The 21,026-nt window shown below is 40.6% G+C and overlaps 1 protein-coding gene across 2 annotated transcripts; it reads right to left on the reverse strand.

Annotated features, from left to right (window-relative positions):
• Positions 1–3,732: 3,732 nt before the first annotated feature.
• On the reverse strand, positions 3,733–20,275 carry LOC109535292 (myosin-I heavy chain). 2 transcript variants are annotated; one of them, XM_048670250.1, is made up of 18 exons: positions 20,116–20,275; positions 19,976–20,058; positions 11,386–11,627; positions 11,175–11,330; positions 10,947–11,118; positions 10,715–10,887; positions 10,411–10,661; positions 10,140–10,252; positions 9,636–9,766; positions 9,409–9,576; positions 9,111–9,355; positions 8,902–9,055; positions 8,546–8,802; positions 5,117–5,355; positions 4,920–5,068; positions 4,714–4,865; positions 4,388–4,650; positions 3,733–4,232 (listed from the first exon to the last, which is right to left on the reverse strand). In XM_048670250.1, the coding sequence occupies exons 1-18, from the start codon at positions 20,247–20,249 to the stop codon at positions 4,036–4,038; spliced, it is 3,279 nt and encodes a 1,092-aa protein (XP_048526207.1). In that variant the 5' UTR covers positions 20,250–20,275; the 3' UTR covers positions 3,733–4,035. The 2 variants fall into 2 exon arrangements, with proteins under 2 accessions (XP_048526207.1, XP_048526208.1); XM_048670251.1 differs by lacking the exons at positions 19,976–20,058; positions 20,116–20,275 and adding an exon at positions 18,857–19,419.
• Between the last annotated feature and the right edge of the window lie 751 nt (positions 20,276–21,026).

The following is a 21,026-nucleotide window of genomic DNA, read 5'->3' on the forward strand; positions in this document are numbered from 1 at the left end:
CTGCTATCGTTATCAAAAGAACCTAAATGAACCTAAAAAAGAGTATGTTAATAAATTGTGTAACAATAGTAGGATAATACAATATATGAAAATTCTGTTTTATTGGCTTTTTGCAATTACTCCGGTAACTAGTTTGTTCCCGACGGTTTCCCAATGAACAACTTTGAAAAATTTTAACTATGCGCATCTCAAAGTTACTGTAAAAGGGTGGAGGTTTATTTCAAAAAATTGCCCTAAAAAGTCCTAAACAGATACCGAGCTGATATTTTCATCGTATATAGAGCAAATATGGCTCCATTAAACAGTTGCAGTTGTATTGTCGACTGAGCTCAAGAGTAATTTTTCAAAATGATATTTTGACGCCGATGTTAAAATCGTTTACTTCACTTGAAAAATTTGCCTCAGAAACCCTAAGCAAATATGGAGCTGAATTTTCTACCAGATATCAAGAAAATTTAATAATAGAGCGAAGTTCAGGTTATTGAACTGGCTGAACGAGAGTATGCACTAAGATCAAAAACAATTTTTGCAAATTTTTGAAAATGCGCATCACAAACCCTCTGTTAAAAATATGCAGGCTCTATTTGAAAAATTATCCTTTCTGACGTTCTAAGTTGCCTAGTTTTTCCTTAAATATAAAGCAAATATGGCTCTATTCAACACTGGTTTGTGTAATGTCGACTAAAATCCTTAGATATTTTTGAATTTTATTTTTAAAGTGCACCTCACATTCGCGTTTAAAACTGTGAAGACTGCACTTTGAAAATTTTTCCTGAAAGCTCTGAGCAGAAAGTGAGCTGAAATTATTACCCAATATAGAGCAAAGTTGGCTCTGTTGAGTGGACAATATTTCAAAGCACGTTAATTTAAAATGTGAGTTTGGACATTTTTTTAAAGCATGCATCTTAATCTCATCATTTGAAACTATGTGAAAATGTTGCCCTTTCCCGTTCTGAGCAGATCAAGCTTAGTAATTTTAGCTGAATAAACCAGATAAAGCGTCTGTCCAAACTGAAAAAAAAATCAAAAAAACACAACCGACTTGCGTTCTAATCCAGGTAAAATCCATTAAAACAGTGGAGATTTATGGGCCTAAAGGGAAACTCGTTTTTTGCCCAACAGTCTAATTTGTCGCGCAATGGAAAGAGCCCGCCAAGGTGCAATGCTAATTCATAAAAACCTGGAGATTTTTCTGATCGAGTTCTGGCAACATATTTCTGGATCCAGCTTAAGTTTCTCTGATTTAAATCGTTAGCACGCCGATAATGCGGCCCATGGAAAATCGGATTCTAACGAGAAAATGGGGATATCGGCAGACAGTTTTATGACCGTTATTTTCAGCCGAAATCGAATAGTGTCTTTATTGCAAAAAATTGTATACCGCTGAAGCTGGTTTGGTGACCAATTTCCTTGACCAAGAAATGAGAATGAACGATTTGAACCTGATGTTTGTCTAGTACGCCTAACTGTTGTCTGTTGCTTTGTGTCTTATGTGTTAAATGTTAATAGGACTACTTACAGTCAAATTGGCTGTCCATTGCCGGCAATGGAGACGCTGAATTATGGAAAAGCCATTCTACGTGAAATAATGTCGCGCGTTATACCTACAAACCTATTTGTTGGGGTACGTATGTGTCGCTCAATGTGCCTAAATTGTTGCTTCAGTTTGCCGAAATTTCCCGCTTTTAACAACGAAATTTCTCATTCCCTCAAATCAGTCTAAATCAGTATAAATCAGAGTAAATTGTTACTATTTTCCAGAATTGACTAGCCGACATGTCCATCTCAGACTTGAGGTAGAAGAAGTTTTTCGGTGACTAAATTAAGCAAGAGTTTCCAAACTTGCAGCCTTTGGTCAACCAGCAAAGATCGTTTAACTAGGAAGCAGCTGTTGCAAGTTTGCAGGCCTTATTTGAAAAATTCACGCTCTGAAGCTCTAACCATATAGAGCTCAGTAGGTTTTTTTCGAAACATAGAGTACATTCGGCTTTATTGGAAAATAAAACAAGAGAGTTTCTTAAGCAGGGCGATGATTTTTGCAATAAAAAAATGCGCTTGTTGAAGCTGCTGTTGAATCTGTGCTCGCGCTATCTGAAAATATCGCTCTTCATAGCCCTACATAGATAGAGCACTGTATTATTTTCTGAATTTAAAGCGAATATAGTTTGATCGAACATCAGCAATCAGAACGTCCAGTGGGCTCTAGTGTGGTGGTAAAAGTGTACGCTCATTTGAAAGCTTCTGTTAAAATCGTTCAGGCTCTATTTCAAAAATTCGTGCTTTGAGGCTCTAACTAGATAGAGCTCGGTAGTTGTTTTATAAACATAGAGCACATATGGCTCTATTGGAAAAATGCAACTAAACATTTGTTTAGGTGGCTGCAAGATGTTGCAATTTTTTTAAAATGTGTTTCTTGAAACCGCGGTTAAATCTATGCACGCGAACAATATACAAACATTTTCCATAGAAGCTCTAACTAGACAGAGCTGTGATTTATACCTAATATAGAGAATTGCTGACTCTATGGAACGGGTTCGATTGGAAAGCCCACTTCCAGGTTGAGCTTTGTAAAATTTTTAAAACTCGCATTTCAAACATTTGAAGCTCTTTTACTTTTGAAAAATTCGCCCTAAGAAACTTTAAGCAGACAAACGACTGTTATGTTAGCAGCAAGTAAACCGAACATGGCTCTATTGAACCGGCGAAGTTCCAAAATTCGCCTGGTTCCATAGCACTTGCTGGATTTTTTTGAAATGTGGATTTTAAAGTCGAGTTTAAAGATTTGCAGGTTCTATTTTCAAAAAATCGCCCTTCGGCCTCTTAAAAGGATAGAGAACTGCAATTTCAATAAAAGCAACTCTAGTTCTAACCGTAAAAATAACGAAAGTCTTAAGATATCAAGAGCGATATCCGGATTTTTTATTTTGAATTTTCAAAGCTGCTGTTAAATCTGTACAGGTTTCAATGTAAAACAATCGTCCTTAGAAGCCTTAATCAAACAGCGAATTGTAACTTGCATGTAATATAGAGCAACCAGCACTATTCAAATGTGAAAAACGCGAAGATTGCGGAGCGATTTCTGAAACTTTTTGAAAATTCGCGCAAGCTCTATATGCAAACGTGTTCCTTAGAAGCTCTAAACAGAGAGAGCTCCAGCTTCTACTCAATATAGAGAAACATAGTTCTATCATCCAATAGTTTAGTTCTATTTAACAGATGTAATTAAAATACCCACTAAATTTAAGAGAGAGTTTAGTAAATTTTTGAAAACGCATTTTGAAATGCCATTAATCCTGTGCAGTTGCAACTTAAAAAAATTACCCTTAGAAACTGTGAGCATATAGAAGAGTACCATTTTAGGAGAACATAGAGCATATAGGGCTCTATTGAACTGGTAGATTTATAATCCCCAATTGATTAAAAGCTAATTTAAGCAATTTTTTGAAAATGTGTGTCTCAAAGCCGCTATTGATCAGTGTAGGCTCTATTCAAAAACTATAGGCAAATCGAGAGCTCAGATGTTCTCCAAATATAGCGCAAACATGGCTCTACGAAAACTTTAAATTGGCAATATTTCGAAAACTAGACACTTTTGGAATAGACAACCTTCCACAAACTGACCATTATTTTTGAAATTAAATAAGATAAAATTATCAAAAATAGGAGCTTCCATTTGAAAAAATATGTTTTGGGCAGTTTGGCAATGGCTGAAGTGGCAATGAAAGCCGGATGAATGCATAACGTGTGTAATAAGCTATTGCTACAAGTACGCTTTTAAATATATCCATAAATAATTCTAGAACATTATACAAGATCGTAGTCGAAAAATGGCAAGTTTCGGAACGGTGAAAGAACACTATCGGGTATATTTCGTGGAGACAATTCGATGCCTTCAGCGCCCGCGTTTGAACACTAAAACCACACCCTGCATGTAATTTTCCCCCAGCTAGTCGGCAGGTTGCGCTAAATAATTAATGGAAGGTGAGTAACTGCAACTTAACTAGCACCATTTGCAGAAGTATTTACACGCTCCTCTTAAATGTTTAAAGTCGGTTTCAGCTCCATGAACTGGAAAGGAACGTGCAGCGTGTGGTTTTTGTGCTCCACTATGAGGTGGCCTCTTCTCTGGGACGCCCCAACCACCAGGACAGTTTCCCCCTTGTAGAAAACAGGGCCATCGCCTGACGCGTCCTCTGGATAGGACATCTTCATCACCCTGGTTTGAGGGTAACCTGAAAAGATAAAATTAGTAGAGAATCGCGGTCTTTCGAACCGTTTACGGATTAAAGTCAGCCAGACAAATTAGGTCACTAATTAGGCCCTTTTTAAAGGGCGGGACGCGAGGGGGTGAGGGGTTGAAGTTTGTTTGTTTGAGCAAGTAAAGTACCAAGTTTAGTGTTTCCAGTGACTGTATAGGAGCGACTGGGCGGCACAGGGGGCGGGCGCTCCAGGTCCAGACCGAAGAGGTTGCAGGTTTGCTGTATGATTTTGGCGTCGCATTTTTCCCCCATATCAGGCGGGGGCGTGCCGGCAATCGGTTGGGGGCGGGGCCTCGGCCCGGTAGTAGCCCCGGTCCGACTGGGCGCTGCTTTGCCAGCTGCAACACCATCAGGCGCCGGTTTGTCTCTGCGCAGCGTCGTCCAGCGATATCTGGTCGTTTTGATTATTATCATTAGTTGGAGCAGGATTTCATGAAAATCCTGCAGCACTCACCGACATCGCCAGCCCTTCCATGTGGCCTGGATGAGGGTGGCCGCCCTTTGGCGCGTCTCGTTGCGCAGCTTTTCCAGCAGCTGCCTGATGCCTTCGCTCAGAAAAATGTGCCGTTTGCCCATCGCCCAGCTGGTGGACACAGCGCTGATTGCCTGAATGCAATCGCAGCCTTAGCATTATATTAAAAATCGAGCCCTGGGTGGTACCTCTTTCTTTGCGAGTAGATCAGTGGCGTACTGCAGGATGGTTTTGCAATCGTCGGTGATTTTCTCCTCTGTGCGACTCAGTTCTGCAAACGGCGCCAACAGGCGGTAGCGCGAGTTGAAGGCTTTGTATCTCATCCGATGTGGGAAGCCTGCAATTAGGAAACTTTAGCAGTTGAAGAGTTGGTTCACCTCAGTACCTCCAGCCATGAGATTGACGGTTTCGAGGACTTGGAGGGAGCGGATCTGCCTCACTACTATGCCGCGGTCAAACCGGTTGGCTCCTTCTTGGCTGTTGCTGCAGATGCAGCGGACAAAGTGAGGTCGCGCATGCACTAAAGTGCGCAGCAGATTGTCCAAGCGGGTGTGGAAGTCTTGAGTCAGAGTGGAAACCGGCTCGTCGCCATTGAGCAGATCCGTGTGTGAAGTTGGGGATATTCTGGAATTTCGATTGATTTCAAATCAAAATACGCTTTGTTGCCAATTAAACATGAGGAACATTCAAGCAAACGTTATAGACACACTGAACGGGCAAAATGATACAAAATGTAGCCCATCAGGGGGCGGGCATCAGTCCAATCTTCAAGGAGCGTCAGCTGCAATCGAAGATCGAAGAACTTGTGATTTGTGCGTGTTTTGGATACAATTGCGAAGCGAAGAATGAATTACAACGAGAGGTTGGTACTTTAACACTAGAACAACACACAAATAAAAGATCGCGATTTTTTTATTGAGTTAAGTGAAAGTTGTTTCCAGAAAACCAATTGGGATACAGAAACAATCAATAGATCCAGGGGATTTTTAGACGATTTAAAGAGTGATTTTAATTTCAATTTTGGGTCCTGGTTTCTTCCTGATTCTGGAAACTTTAAAATTTTGCAAGGAAACGCGGATTATTATTTCTGAAAAAAGATAAATTTTAAATGGCATTCAATTAGGCACTAATTTTTCCTAATTTTTCTTGCCGTTTAAACGCGAATTTGAAAATGAACGTGTTTAGCCTGTCCAGCCGAAAACGCGCTCTAGTTAAAAAATCGCAAATACTAATCAGAGGCAAGTACCAACTTGAAAGTTCTGCAATTGATAGCAGACTGTTATATTTGAGAATTGAGCAGCGTTCTTGTAAATCGCACTAGATTCTCATTTTTTCGCGCTGTTTCAGCGACGATAAAAAAAAATGTTACCTGCCAAAACCGCGCTTTACTTAAAAAATTCGGAACTATTCACCGAAGGCAAGTACGAACTTGAAAGTTTTTCAATTGAAAGCAAACTGTTATATTTGAGAATTGAGCAGCTTTCATGTAATTCGCACTAGATTCTGATTTTTTCGCGCTGTTTAAGTGACGATCTAAAAATAAATGTTCCCAGCCAAAACCGCGCTTTACTTAAAAATTCGGAATTATTCACCGAAGGCAAGTACGAACTTGAAAGTTTTGCAATTGAGAATTGAGGAGCCTTTATGTAAATCTCACTAGATTCTGGTTTTTTCCCGCTGTTTAAACGATGATCTAAAAACGAACTATTAAAGCCCAAAGCGAACTCTCTTTAAAAATGATAACTACTAATCGGGAGCAAGTACAAACTTAACCATTTGGCAGAATATAGCAAACAGATGAGTCTGCGAATTAAGAAATTTTCACTGTCGTCGCACAAGATCCTGATTTCTTCCTGCTGTTTAAACGACGATCTAAAAATAAATATTTTCAGCCAAAACCGCCCTTAACTTAAAAAATTCTAATCTATTTAACGAAGGCAAGTACAAACTTGAAAGTTTTGCAATTAATAGCGGACTGTTATATTTGAGAATTGAGCAGCTTTCATGTAAATCGCACTAGATTATAGTTTTTTTACCGACGTTTAAACGAGGATCTAAAAACTAATTAAAGCCCAAGGCAAACTCTCTTTAAAAATCATGACTACTAATGGGGAGCAAGTGGAAACTTAACCATTTGAAAGAATATTGTCAACAGTTGAATCTGAGCATGAACAAATTTTCACTCTCGTGGCACAAAATCCTGATTTTTTCCTGCTGTTTCAACGACAATCCAAAAATAAATGTTTCCTGCCAGAACCGCGCTTTGCTCAAAAAATTGGGAACTATTCACCGAAGGCAAGTCCGAACTTGAAAGTTTCGCATGATATAGCAGATAGCATTGTATCTAGGAAGTGGACAATTTTCATTTAAAATCGCACCAGAGCCTTATTTTTGCTTCCGGATAAACGCCGATCTAAAAATGAACATGTATAGACAAAAGTGCTCTCTCCTTAAAAAATTCGTTACTGCTAACAAGAGACAAGTAGAAACTTCGGAGCTTAAAGAAATATAGTAGATAGTTGATTCTAAGAATTGAAAATTTTCATTTATTTGGCAGAAGTTGCTGCTGTTTAAATGAGAATCTAAAAATGAACGTTTCCAGCCAAAACTGCGCTCTACTTAAAAAATTGATAACTATGCACCGGAAGCAAGTCCGAAGTTGAACGTTCTGCATCATAGAGCAGATAGTTCTGTCTAACAAGCAAATAATTTTAAATAAAATCGCTCTAGATCCTGATTGTTTCTTCTGTTTTATCGCCGACCTAATAATGAACGAGCCTGCCAAAAGCACACTCTTCTTAAAAAAATCGTAACTACCAACAGGAGGCAAGTAGAAACTTCAGAGTTTGACCGAATATAGCAAATGGGTAAGTCGGAGAATCGAGAAATTTTGAGTGAAATCGAACTAGATCCTGATTTTTTCCTGCGTTTTAAACAAGGGTCGAAAAATTACATTTTCCATCCAAAAGCGCACTTCCCTTAAAAATTCGTCACGTCTAACAGAGAATCAGTATAAACTTGAAATTTTAGCACAGTATAGCAGATAGTTGATTCTAAGAAACGGGAAATTTTCATTGATTTAGCAGAAGTTTCTGAATTTTTCCTGCTGTTTAAATGAGGATCTAAAAATGAACGTTTCCAGACAAAATTGCGCTCTACTTAAAAAATTTATAACTATTCACCGGAAGCAATTCCGAAGTTGAAGGTTTTGCATCATATAGCAGATAGTTCTGTCTAACAAGCGAATAATTCTATAAATAAAATCGCTATAGATCCTGATTTTTTCTGCTGTTTAATCGCCGACCTAATAATGAACATGTCCAGTCAAAATGCGCACTCTCCTTAAAAAATTCGTAACTACTAACAAAAGGCAAGTAGAAACTTCAGAGTTTGACTGAATATAGCAAATGGTTAAGTCTGAGAATGGAGAATTTTTTATTGAAATTGAACTAGATCCTGATTTTTTCCTGCGGTTTAAACAAGGGTCAAAAAATCACATTTTCCAGCCAAAAGCGCCCTCTCCTTAAAAATTTGTAACGTTTAACAGAGGATCAGTAGAAATTTCAGAGTTTAGCACAAAATAGCAGATAGTTGAATCTGAGAATCGAGAAATTTTCTGCTTTTTAAACGAGAATCTAACAATGAAAGTTCCCAGCCAAAACCGCACCCTCTTTAAAAAAATCGTATCTACTAATTTGAGGCAAGTACGAACTGTTTCGCTTGATATAGTAAATAGTTGAATGTAAGAACTGATAAATTTCACCACCCAGTCACCCTAAATCTTGACTTCAGCGGACTGAGGGGTTAAGCTCACCTGAAGCTCACTCCTCGAGGAACCGTCTCCACTGAGTAGAGGGCCTTCAGCTCGCTACCAAAAAGGTGGGTGGCAAAGCCAAAGTTGCAGGTTTGCTTGTAGAAGACCGCCACCAGATCATCAGGCACCACGTCCTTGTTGGTGTCCAGGAAATCGGCAGCATCGTACACCACTTTGCCTGCAAAGTGCTGGATACCAAACAGACGCGGGTCGATGGACTTTTGCTCGAAGAGTCGCTTGTTGTTCTTGTGTTGAACCTGCCCGACAATCCATGATTTAGAAAGTGAATAGAAGGGAGGATAGACAGCATCCGCTCGCAATTCCAGCCAAAATATCAACAAGAAAACAGCTTTTACCTTGATTTTGGCTATGTATGACTCAGCAGTGCCTCGAATGGAACACTCAACATCCAACATGCTCAACAGGCCAGTCCGAAGCGAAGAAATCAGGTCGATGCAAGGGACGTTGTCCACATAATCCACCTCAACTTCACAGCAAACGCCCTCATCCCTAAAAGTGATTTTTGCCGATAAATCAGCACCTGGACCCTCCGGCGGTTGATTACCTGCAAGACTCAATGCTGGACTTGAAAATGTGCGTGTTATAAAAATGCTGCATCGTTTCGGCGCAGAGATTTATGCACAGGTGCTCCAGCTGAGCGGGCTTGGGATCCTCAAACCCAAACATATCCAGAATGCCGATAAAGCCATCAGTGGTGGCGTGTCTCACCGCGTTGTTCAAAGCTACCATGGACTTGCTCCCGCCTGAGCTGCTGCTGTTCCCCACCGTGGAAGCTTGTTGGCTGGTAACCTGGAATAGAGTTGATTTAGCAACGGCACAGCAGTCCAGACTGGATCGGGTACTTCTGCTTGGTTGTGGACGGACTCGTTGGAGTCGGAGCTGAGGGTGCCCAGAGTGGAACCAAGTCGCTTCAGACTGTTGGCTCTGCGCACTATTGTGGCCACTGTCCTACAGTAGAGCGCCTTAGCTAGACAGTCTCTGGTCATGTTGGACATGTTGGCGTCGCAGACCTAGATGTTCAGTTTTAAATCAATCCTTCCACCTAAAAGGGAGTTACTTAATCACTTACGGACTTGACTAATTGGCCTCTGGCATTATGAGTTCTGGAGGTCAGTCCTCGGAACAGAGCGGCTCCAGATACTCCCAGCAGGGCGGCGACTGCATTGAGCTCGGTTTCGCCCCTCACATCCACCTCAATTCCTGGAAAATGCCTCGAGTTGATTAAGTCATTGGGCCAAGCGCTGGTGTTAAAGCCATTTAACATTCACCCTTGACAAGAATCAGCCCTCCACCTCTGTCAAGTTAAATGTTTTTAAAAGGTCCCGTCAGTGGGTCGCCAGACCCAGAAACCGGGTGGTAAAAAGGGTAAGAAACATATGCGCACATGGTGGTATAGTGTTCAGGTCCTTTTGTTTAGTTACCACCTCCTTGTTTGTGGCGCTTTATATACTAAATTGTTCATTTGTTCGTTTGGTCGGAGTGTTTTGTCTGTCTGTTAAAGTACTTAAGTTAATTTTGGCTTTTATTTCGAGCCGGGTTGTGGTGGGTGGTACCTGGTGCTTTGAGGCTTTACCTTTTCCATCTGAGAACTGGACGTTTCCTAAGAGCAGCACTGCGGCAAGCACGCGCACCACATCCAGAAAGGGAATGCCAAGCACGCTCAAGCACGTTTTCCAGGCCTGAAACCTAACAAGGCAAAGTTCAGTGTAACCTCAAGCGCTTACTAAGCTGGACAGGTTTCTATGCGGTACCCAAGAAGACTAGTTACTCGACGAGTAACTGTCTGCCTAGTGCTGAGTATCGGATAGTCCATAGGTACGACCCTCAGCGCCTCTACACGTTACCTTGTGGCATCCTCAGCTACATCCTGCCGCACATCGCCCTGCTGTAGATACTTCAAAGTGGACGGTTTGTGGCCATCCAAGTTCAGCTTGGTGCGCTCTTCCGCAGCCAGTCCGGCAAGCATTTGGTAGAAAATGTGGTAATTCTTCTCACCTGGTAACGGCCGTATCACTCTGGTTTGGTCGAGGAAGTAGCAATGGATTTTGGTGCGATACAGCGCGCCATCGGTCACTTGCACCTCAATAAACTGCCCCTGGAAGGAGTTTGGTGAGCCTTTTCGAGTCCTTGTCTCACTCGTTTACTCACTATGCGACTCGATTCGGAATTGGTCAAAGTTTTGGCCGATCCCAGTGATCTTAAGACGGTAAAAGCGGCGGCCAGATGCTTGAAGGCGTCGGTTTCCGGGCCGCCTCCCGCCACAGCAAACAGTTGCCTCAAAAGTAGCATTGAGGCGTGGCTTTTGCCCGATCCACTGGTGCCTGGATAAGGGGGCGTGGTAAGCCACGCTTTTCCTTGGATTTTTCTACTGAATGCTTACCAGATAGGATGATGGCTTGCGGATATCCAGTTTCCGACTGTTGTCGCACCGCCTCTTGAACCACTTTATTCAGCTGCGGACTTAAAGCTAAGCTTCTTGTACTGTTCAGGGTGAGTGGATTGCCCACGTCCCGGTACGGGTTTACGCAAAGTATGATCGGCCCAACATTGGTCTGCAATTTTAAATCCAGGTTTTATTGGTTGACGCCACCACGAGCTAAATACACACATAAAACTGGTTAGCTGCAAACCGCGCCTGAAGACACTTCATGACGGCATCTTCAGTTAAAAGCCCCGGAAGATGGATGAGATCTTCAATGACGGCAGTTGCGGTGTTTTGAGGAGGCTGAATAAGGGAGGCTGGGATTGATTTTTGCGTGGAAACCTGCAATGGATTTTCAGTTAGTTCTTCGTTTCCTCACTCATTCGGCTGGTTTTACCACTGCAGGCACTTGAGGGTTGTACTGGTTTCCTCTGGGAGGAATGTGCGGCTGTTTGGCATTGGAATGGTTCAGTTTTCCAGAGCCTTGGCTGGACGTGGTGTTGGTGGCCCCAGGGCCGCCCTTTGTGGGCGAGTGTTGGCCGCCCTGCACATGAAGCCGGTTGCGAAGAGTTACCAGCTCAGTGCTTAAGCTGCGCAGCCTCTGCTGAAGATGGACGGCCTCGTTTGACGATGAAGCATCTGGAATTTTTGGTTTGTTGAGGAAAAACAGTTGCCAGTTAATTTAGTCTGGTGAGACCTAAATAATTAAAAGGCAAAGAGCATTTTTTACAGAAGATTTTTTGGGCTGATTTGAATTTATTTTGCGTAAATTCGGATAGCTGAAAACACGGTCGAAATAAAGTTGAAATCAGAAAATCTTACTTTTAATACTCTTAATAACGTTTTATTGTACGCAAAAAACCTGGTTAACTGTGGCAGGCTTTTCATTCAAAATTTCAAAAATTAATTGTGAAAAAGTTAGACTCGATACAAGCTCGATAGTCACATAATTGGAAAGCGAAAATCTGGTGTGCTGAAAGTTTCATTTTCTACAAAAAATCTGGTGAGTACTCGCGCGTGGTCGATTCAACACTTGATGAGCGGTACAACGCATCTCTTAGTTGCGTAAAAAGTTCTTCAAAAATTATTGTGAAAAAATTAGACTCGATGGAAGCTCTCTAGTCACATAATTAGAAATAGAAAATCTGGTTTGAAGTGTTTTGAAAGCTTCATTTTCTACAAAAAATCTGGTGAATATTTCCGCGTGGTTGATTCAGCACTTGACGAGCGCTCAAACGCATCTCTTAGGTGCGTAAAAGATTCCTCAAAAATTTATTCTGACAAAGAGAGACTCGATGGAAGCTCGCTAGTCACATAGTTCGAAAGAGCAGATCTTGCTTTAAATGTGCTGAAAGTTTTATTTCCTACAAAAACTTAAGTAAATATTGGCGCGTGGTTGATTCAGCACTTGATAAGACCTCAACTGCATCTCTTAGTTGCGTAAAAGCTTACTCAAAAATTAATTGTGGAAAAGTTACACTCGATAGAAGCTCGCTGGTCACATAGTTGGAAAGAGAAAATCTCGCTTTAGGCATGCTGAAAGTTTCATTTTCTTCAAAAAATCTGGTAAATATTGGCGCGTGGTTGATTCAGCACCTGACGAGCGCTCAAACGGATCTCTTAGTTGCGTAAAAGCTTCCTCAAAAATTGATTGTAAAAAAGTTGGAACTCATGGAAGCTCGCTAGCCACATAATTGAAAAGCTAAAATGTCGCTTTAAGGGTCCTGAAAGTTTTATTTCCTTCCAAAATCTGGTAAATAATTTCGCGTGGTTGATTCAGCTCTTGCCGAGCGGTCAAACGATCTCTTAGTTGCGTAAAAGATTCTTCAAAAATTCATGCTGAAAAAGTTATACTCGATGGAAGCTCGGTAGTCACATAATTGGAAAACGAAAATCTTGCGTTACGAGTCCTGAAAAATTCATTTTCTACAAAAAATCTGGTGAATATGGGCGCGTGGTTGATTCAGCACTTGGCGAGCGCTCAAAGGTATCTCTTAGTTGCATGTCCAAAAATTCAGTTTGAAAACGTTAGACTCGATCGAAGCTGGCTAGTCATATAATTGAAAAGAGAAAATCTCGCGTTACGAATCCTGAAAATTTCATTTGTTACAAAAAAATCTGGTGAATATTGGCGCGTGGTTGATTCAGCACTTGAGCGCTTACAGGCATCTTTTAGTTGCAACTTCAAAAATTCAGTTTGAAAACGTTAGACTCGATCGAAGTCCAGAAAGTTTCATCTGCTTGAAAAAATCTAGTGAATATTGGCGAGTGGATGATTCAACACTTGATGGGCGCTCCATCGTATCTTTTAGTTGCGTAAGAGTTTCTTTCAAAATTCATCGACATTCAGATGGCAGGGGCGGATCCAGCTTCCGAGTCAGGAGGGGGGGGGGCAAGTAGTAGAAATTTAGTCTTTTGTCGTCCATGAAATTACAAAAATTCTCGTTAGTCGTTAAAAACATAGCACAAGGGGGGGGTCATGACATCCATGACCCCCCCTGGATCCGCCCTTGCTAGATGGAAGCGCGCTTGTCACATCCCTTAAATGGGCAAACTTCGAAGTAAATTATTTTAAACTTTGAACTTCCACGAAAAATCTATTGAGCATTGAGCAGTGTTTAATTTAACATTTAATGGGCGTTCCAACGCCGCTCTTAGTTTAGAGGGAGTTTTTTCAAACATTTATTTTGCAGGAACTGGACTAGATAAAAGCGTATTGGTTCAATCATGTGAAAACCAAATCTTTTGCTGAAAAGTTGTGAAAGTTTCATGTTATAGAAAAAATCTGGGAAATGTTTACAATAGTTTAATTCAGCACTTGATGGGCGCTTCTCCGTATCTCTTAGTTGTGTAGGAGTTTCTTCAAACATTTATACTGCAAAAACTGAAAAAGATGGAAGGGCGCTGGTCACATCATTAAAGCGACAATATCTGCCTTTTAATAATTGGAGAGTTTAATTTTGGAAAAAAATTGTAGGGAGTTTTGGCAAGGGTTTGATACAGCATTTGATGGGCGCTCCAACGCATCTCTTAATTGCGTAGGACTTTCTACTAAAATTAATTTTGCAAATATTCGACTTGATGTATGCACATTTGTTTAACCATTCGAAACAGGAAACTTTTGTTTAAATGTCCTGAAAGTTTCATTTTCTGCCAAAAATCTGGGGAGTTTCGGCTAGGGTTTGCTTCAACACTTGGGGGCTCTTCAAAACATCTCGTAGTTGCATAGGAGCTTTTTCAAAAATTAATTTTGCTAAAACTAGGCTAGATTAAAGGGCGCTTCTCCCTTCATTGGAAAGGAAAAACTTCGTTTTAAGCGTACCGAAAGTTTAATTTCCCAAAAAAAATGTGGTGAGCTTTGGCTCAGGAAGGGATTGACTCTACTGTTCATGAGCACAAATATAGCAGATGCATTGACAATCCTTCTGAGGATGCAATCCTTTCGTGCTGGCGAAACGTCAGGAACAAATTGTTTTCTACAAATTCAACCCAAAAACTAACAGATTTTCTTCATGGAAACTGGATGCCAACATTACAAGGTCGGCTAAATCAAAATTTCCTTATGGTTATGGCTGGTTTTCTCAGCTCGACGCGGCCATTTAGCCCAACCGTTACATTACCATACGCAGACCGCATATTCGAACAGGTTCTTCAATAAAGATACCATTCCGAGCCTGCGGGCTCAAGTGTGCTCTTCACACAAGCCCTCCTCATATGCTTCACATATCTTCGAGGCGCGCACCACATTTACCATTGGAAAATCCTGCTAATTAATCGGTACTTTTGCGCACAACCTTTGTGTCTAACCCACTTCAACGGTCCGAAGTGGTTTGACTACTTTCTTCGGCTGGTTTGCTAATAGTTTAACCGAAGAAAATCGAGATGAAAATTGAGAAAATCATGTTTCGAATTCCTGCAACTTGTATGGGCAGGCAATTCCTGCAGCCGCATTCCCGCTCGACAAAAAGCGGTTGAGACAAATTGGACGGGCCATCAAAGTGTGGCGATAAACTGAATGGCCGTCGGACTTGACGAAGGAAAAAAAAGCAACATTTAGGAAAATGAATGCCGAACAATAGGCTGGAACCAGATCTAGCGGCGACTTTCACCAAGCGCACTCAAAGGGGGGCAAAAGTGGCTGTGCCCCCACACACTTTGATCCCATAATGATGAAGCTGAATTCGAATCCAACGGCAATCTTGGTACCGAGAAATGGTACCTTGCGTGTCCGATTCAGATTATATTGCAGGATTAGGCACAAATTCATATTATTAAGTACTGAGCAGGCAGTACCGTTAGAAGACCTGGTGAAGATAGAAAGCACACCTGTACACATCAAACTCATTCTTCATTGGCTTATTTCTTTCATTTTTTTCTTGAGCATGAAAAACTCAAATCAAATTAACAAAAAGTTGCAACTAACTCGAACACGCCGATAAAAACCTAATGGTTAAATAATCAGATAAACGATCGACTCTTCAGCGAAACCTGTTCTTCAATCGCGTGCATTAATTGCCGTTTACCTGAAATAGAATGTGCAAACTGCAAATGACAAAGTGCTATTCCTGCAACGAATGACCATCAGTCAATAACTCAATTTTTCCGTTCTGAGCACACAACATTTGAATTCTTGTGGCAGTTTGAGGAATTTTAAAACAGTCATTGACTAGCTGCGTTCACTCGCATGCATCGCAGGAATTTTAAACGTTTTGCTCATTATTTACCTCAATTTTGGAGATTTAGCTGCCAATTTGTGGCATTTAGAGCAATTTTACCACGTGAACTGTGTTAACTAATCATGACTACATTTTTGGGTTTTATCACCGCCAAAAGTCCTTCAAAGGACTAAAACCGAAGCGACTAGACAGGATGAGCTTTGTTAGTGAAAACCAAAGAACATTTTTAAATCTTGTTTCTCTGTAAAGCGTCTCGTCTGGACATTTTTCTACATATCTGCAAAACGTTAAAAATATCTGGACAAACATTGGGACCTTTTCAAAAGCGCATCTCAAAAGTCTCTAAGTAATTAGAGCAAAAAGTGTCAAAATTTAGAGCCGCAGAGTTCAAAAGCTTCTAACTCCCAAACGGTTAAAACAATTGAAATGATCATGTAAAGCTTTTAGATAGAGCTGTTGAAAATACAAAAAAAAATGTACCTTTAATGAGTGAGAACAAAAAATTAAAAATAAACATTTCGCGCCGTAGAAGTTCAAGGGCTTGTAACTTCCAAACGGTCAAAAATATCAGAATATCATTAAGAACTTTTCAATAGAACATATTTAGGCCTGTATTTCCTCACTAGTTTTTATCGGAAAATCCTAACCTCTAAAGAAACCGAAGCAAAATTAAACATTTTAATTTATCTCTTGCAAAACGTTGAAGGAAGGTATAAGGAAGGAACAAACATTAGAACGTTTTTCATAGAATCTGAAGAACTGTTTTTCTCCTTAGTAAGGTTTTATCAAAAATTCCTAACCTTTAAAGAGTTACAAAGAAAAATTCCGATGCTTCAAAGATACAAAGGTTCTAGTTTCCAAACGGTTAAACTTATCCGAATAATCATTAAGAACTTTTTGATATATTTTGATATTTTTTTTCCTCACTGATTTTTACCAGAAAATCCTAACCTCTGAAGAAACCGAAGCAAAATTAAACATTTTAATTTATCTCTTGCAAAAAGTTGAAGGAAGGTATAAGAACAAACATTAGGACCTTTTTCACAGTGCTTCTGAAGAACTACCTTTCTCCTTAGTAAGGTTTTATCAAAAATTTCTAACCTTTAAAGAGTTACAAAGAAAAACTCCGACGCTTTGAAGTTACAAAGGTTTTAGTTTCCAAACGGTTAAACATGTCCAAATAATCATTAACAACATTTAGGAATGTTTTCCGGGCTTTGAAGCCGTGGTCTATCGGAATTTCTTCCTGACGCCTGACGTTTCGTCCACAACTGCGGTGGACATTTTCAAAGGCGATGAGGCAGTGGGCGAAGTGATCTCCCGTGCTTTCCGACTAATGTTGCCTTTGAAAATGTCCACCGCAGTTGTGGACGAAACGTCAGGAAGAAATTCCGATAGACCACGGCTTCAAAGCCCGGAAAACATTCCTAAATGTAATTTGACCGGCCGTGAAAGCCTTCATAGTCTGATAATCATTAACAACTTTCGATAGAGCATCTTTAAGACTGTCTACTGCTGTAACCCTAACCTCTAAAGAAACCGAAGCAAAAATTTCCTTTTTTTCTTCTCTCGCAAAACGTTGAAGATATCTGAACAATTATTAGGATTTTGTTCACAGTGCGCCTCACGAACTGTCTTTTTTTGTATGGTTTCATCAAAAACCTTTAAAAAGTGCGTAAGGAAAATATCAAAAGTCCGATGCTTCGAAGTTCAAGACCTTCTCACTCCCAAACGGTAAAAAATACACGAATAATCATTCAGAGCTTTTCGATAGAGTGTCTCAAAATATATCTTTTATTTCTAAGACTTTAGAAAAAAATAGTAATCTTTAAAGAGTTAGAACAAAAAATATGAACAGTTTACGCCGTCGAAGTTCAAGAGATGGCAACTTCCAAACGGTTAAAAATATCCGAATATCATGAAGAACTTTCGATAGAGCACCTTTAGGTCTGTCTACTGCTGGCTGGTTTTTATCAGAAAATTCTAACCTCTAAAGAAACGGAAGCAAAATTTTCCTTTTTTGTTCTTCTTTTGCAAAACGTTGAAGATATCAGAACAATTAGTAGGATCTTTTTCACAGCGCGTCTCAAGAACTGTCTTTTTTTTGTATGGTTTCATCAAAAACTCCTAACCTTTAAAAAGTTTTAAAGGAAAATGTCAAAAGTCCGATTCTTCGAAGCTCAAGACCTTCTCACTCCCAAACGGTTTAAATCTTTAGGACTGTCTACTGCTTGCTGAATGAAAAATTTAGAAAGGAAAATGTCAGAAGTTCGATTCTTCGAAGTTTCAGACGTTCTCAAACCCAAGCGGTTAAAAATATCTGAATAATCGTTAAGAGCTTTTTGACAAAGCGTCTTAAAAACTCTCTTTTTCTGTTAAGATTTTATAAAAATTTCCTAAGCCTTGAAGAGTTAGAACGAAAAGTCAAAATTCCGATTCGTTGAATTTCAAGAGCTTCTATCTCCCAAACGGTTAAAAATATCCGAATAATCGCTACGAGCTTTTCGATAAAGCGCCTTAGGGACTATTTTCCTAAATGGGTTTTATTGAACTTTTCTAATCCCGACAGACATAAACGCCGCCTTTTCCAACCATTTGACGCATGTTAAATGAAACTCCAAGTAATAACAACATGAACATACATTTTCAAATTCTTGATCAAAAACAATAAGAACTCAACTTTTGCCCAAAAGCTTCATTAATGAGTTAACAATTTAAACAGTTTTTAGTTGAAAAACATACAGGGTGTACTGGACTTTATCGGGCAACAGTTAGATACTCATCAATCATACATCCACTGGTTGGATTTTTTGTTAATTTTCGTCTAGGTGAAAGCCGTGCATAAAGAGGCCGTGCCATCGACACTCCTTAATCAAAGGGCGAACCAGTAACCGCAAAGTCATAAATGGTTCTGGTTGGAATCGTGAGAAACAGCCAATTCGATCTGCGGCCTAATCCACCAAACACGTACCTACGCTAATTATTTTTATATTCAGATATATGCGAGTTTGATTTATCTCGGGCTGCAGCCTCGCAACCCATTGTGTAAGAGATCAAGAGCGGTAAACCCACGCTGTTGCTCGAATTGTGGCTGCTTAGGCTTAAGCCGAGCGATTAGTTTGCGTTAAGAAACCAGCCCTGTAGTTGAATAGTTGAATGTTTTTGGGGTTTCTGGCGATTTCGTCAAAATACCTTGCAGCTTCTTCTCCGTCTCCCAAAACTTTTGCAGCTCAGTGAAGTATTTGTCCAAAATGAAGACTTTGCTCAGTCCTAGAGTGGCCATGCCTACACTTCAACGATAGAGCCGCTTTGGATCCATATCCCCACGACACTCGCACATTTTTTTATTCAACTCTTTGCCAAATGAACACTGAAAAGCACATTCGGCCGTTACTTGATGGGCGGGTGCGCTCGCTCTTCGGCACATGCAGATCGAACCTTAAGGAGCACTGCCTTTTCTTCGGACCGGTTGACTCTCTTGACCGCCTTCTACCTGTAAACTTACCTGGCGCCGTTGCCGACTTTTCAAAACAACCGCACTCTTTGGCTGCGGTTTTCCGTCCTTTAGGCACAGTCGGCTTGAAGATGCGGGTCTGCACCGTGTGCCCAAAGCAGCTTCTTCAGCCAGTTTGAATTCATTCGGAATTTGCTTCTTGGGTGCCAGTGTGCGGAAGATATGGATAATGGACCACCCCAGTCAAGGTCAGCCCGTTGGGGGCCCACTCTCGAGCCACGGAGGCCCCGTGCAGACTCACAGAGCGAAGTTGAAAAATCGAAGAATTTCTTCGCGGCTTGGAATACGATTCCCTCGATTCGGTACCAATCATGGGTCGTACTGGCGGTTAGACGATCAAGCGAGGCTGCCGGGTCTTGGCTTTTTCGCAGCCCTGTGGCTTTTTAACTAGTCGATCCTGCATTATAAAACCCTCTGTATATCGGGTGAAATCTTGCTTGACTAGCAGGGGCGCGGTGGTTTTCTAACATTTAACAGCTCTTTCTCTTGACCAAGATCATTATCTGGATGGAATGGCGAATGCGTCCCGAGACTGCAGGGCGTATTCGCCTTATTATCTTTATCTTCTATCTATCGCGTACTGAATCAAAAAATTCTAAAACTGAAGCTGCGGCTTTTTGAAGGTTTTCTAATATTTATTGCAGACTTTCAATTTTTATGTTCGATTAGGAGAAAATAAATAAGAAGCGATTGGGACCGCAGCACGCTATTTGCCCATTCGCATCCGTTACCATTGGGCGATTACTATCGGCTGACATTTTTACACCCGTTAACTCTAATAAACAATCTTCACTTACGGTTGCCCTCTGAGACGGTTTGCTTATGCAGAGCGGTTATGTAAGCGTGCAGATTCTGGCGCAGCAGCTCCTTTTCCCGATACCTAAAGGCCAAAATTGCGTTTTTAGGTAGAAAGGGGCGGGCTTGCGAAAGGGCGTACTTGCAGAAGAAGTCCGGCCTGATGCGGTGAGAGGCCAGGAAATGGTCGTAGGCTTCCAGCAGCTTGAGGCTGGATAGGAACCATGCTTTTCTGGTCATCAGGTGCTTTTCGTAGGTTTCATCCGGTTGGAGCATTGTCAGCCTTCATGGTAAGCTGATGGAGTTTCTACAAGGAAATTTGTGATTTACAATTGTACTATTTTTATTTTGAATTAGCGTCCAAAAAAATTTACAAAATCAACAGCATTAGAAGGCAACTGAATGTTCACAAATCAAAGATAATCAGCAGAAGTTTTCTTATCTTAAAAAATATTAATTTTTCTACTACATACCATAAAGAACTTATTAGAAAACAGACAACTACAAGTACGAATTGACAACACACTCTCCTTTTCTTTTTTCCCTGAACAAGGGCTCCCTCAAGGATCCCCGCTCTCACTCTTTCTCTACAGTATATACTGCCATGACATATACAATTACAATTTACCAGACAAAAATCAAATCGACAGAACGGCATACATATTACAATACGCTGACGACACGGCACTTATTGTACACGACAAAACTACTGAAAAGGCGACTGAAAGACTCGAAACACTAACAAACAACACAATGACATGGTTTTATAAATGGAGACTAACGCCAAACGCGACAAAAAATCAACTTCTGCTCACGAACCACAGTCTCAACGCTGACTCCCCTACAATAACTGCAGACGGCCAAACGACAAAACCGAAAAACGACGTAAGGTACCTTGGAATCACAATCGACCACAAACTCAAATTCACTAAACACACACGACACATCAGAACAGAAACGATAAAAAGAACAAAACACTTTCGATCACTAACATACAAAGACAAAGGAATTAGTACAAATACCGCGACAAAAATATATAAAGCGATCTGCAGA

Source organism: Dendroctonus ponderosae, unplaced genomic scaffold, assembly GCF_020466585.1.
Source record: "Dendroctonus ponderosae isolate FM_Combo_2020 unplaced genomic scaffold, Dpon_F_20191213v2 Dpon_F_20191213_1, whole genome shotgun sequence".
Lineage (NCBI taxonomy): Eukaryota > Metazoa > Arthropoda > Insecta > Coleoptera > Curculionidae > Dendroctonus > Dendroctonus ponderosae.

What these genes read in the sequence shown, in the direction of transcription:
- LOC109535292 (XM_048670250.1), bottom strand. Translation starts at nt 20,249, where the DNA reads ATGCTCCAACCGGATGAAACCTACGAAAAGCACCTGATGACCAGAAAA. An exon ending in ATTCCGAATCGAGTCGCATA is followed by an intron (nt 10,662 to 10,714) that starts GTGAGTAAACGA and finishes AACTCCTTCCAG; the next exon opens with GGGCAGTTTATTGAGGTGCA. An exon ending in ATCTACTCGCAAAGAAAGAG is followed by an intron (nt 4,866 to 4,919) that starts GTACCACCCAGG and finishes GATTGCATTCAG; the next exon opens with GCAATCAGCGCTGTGTCCAC.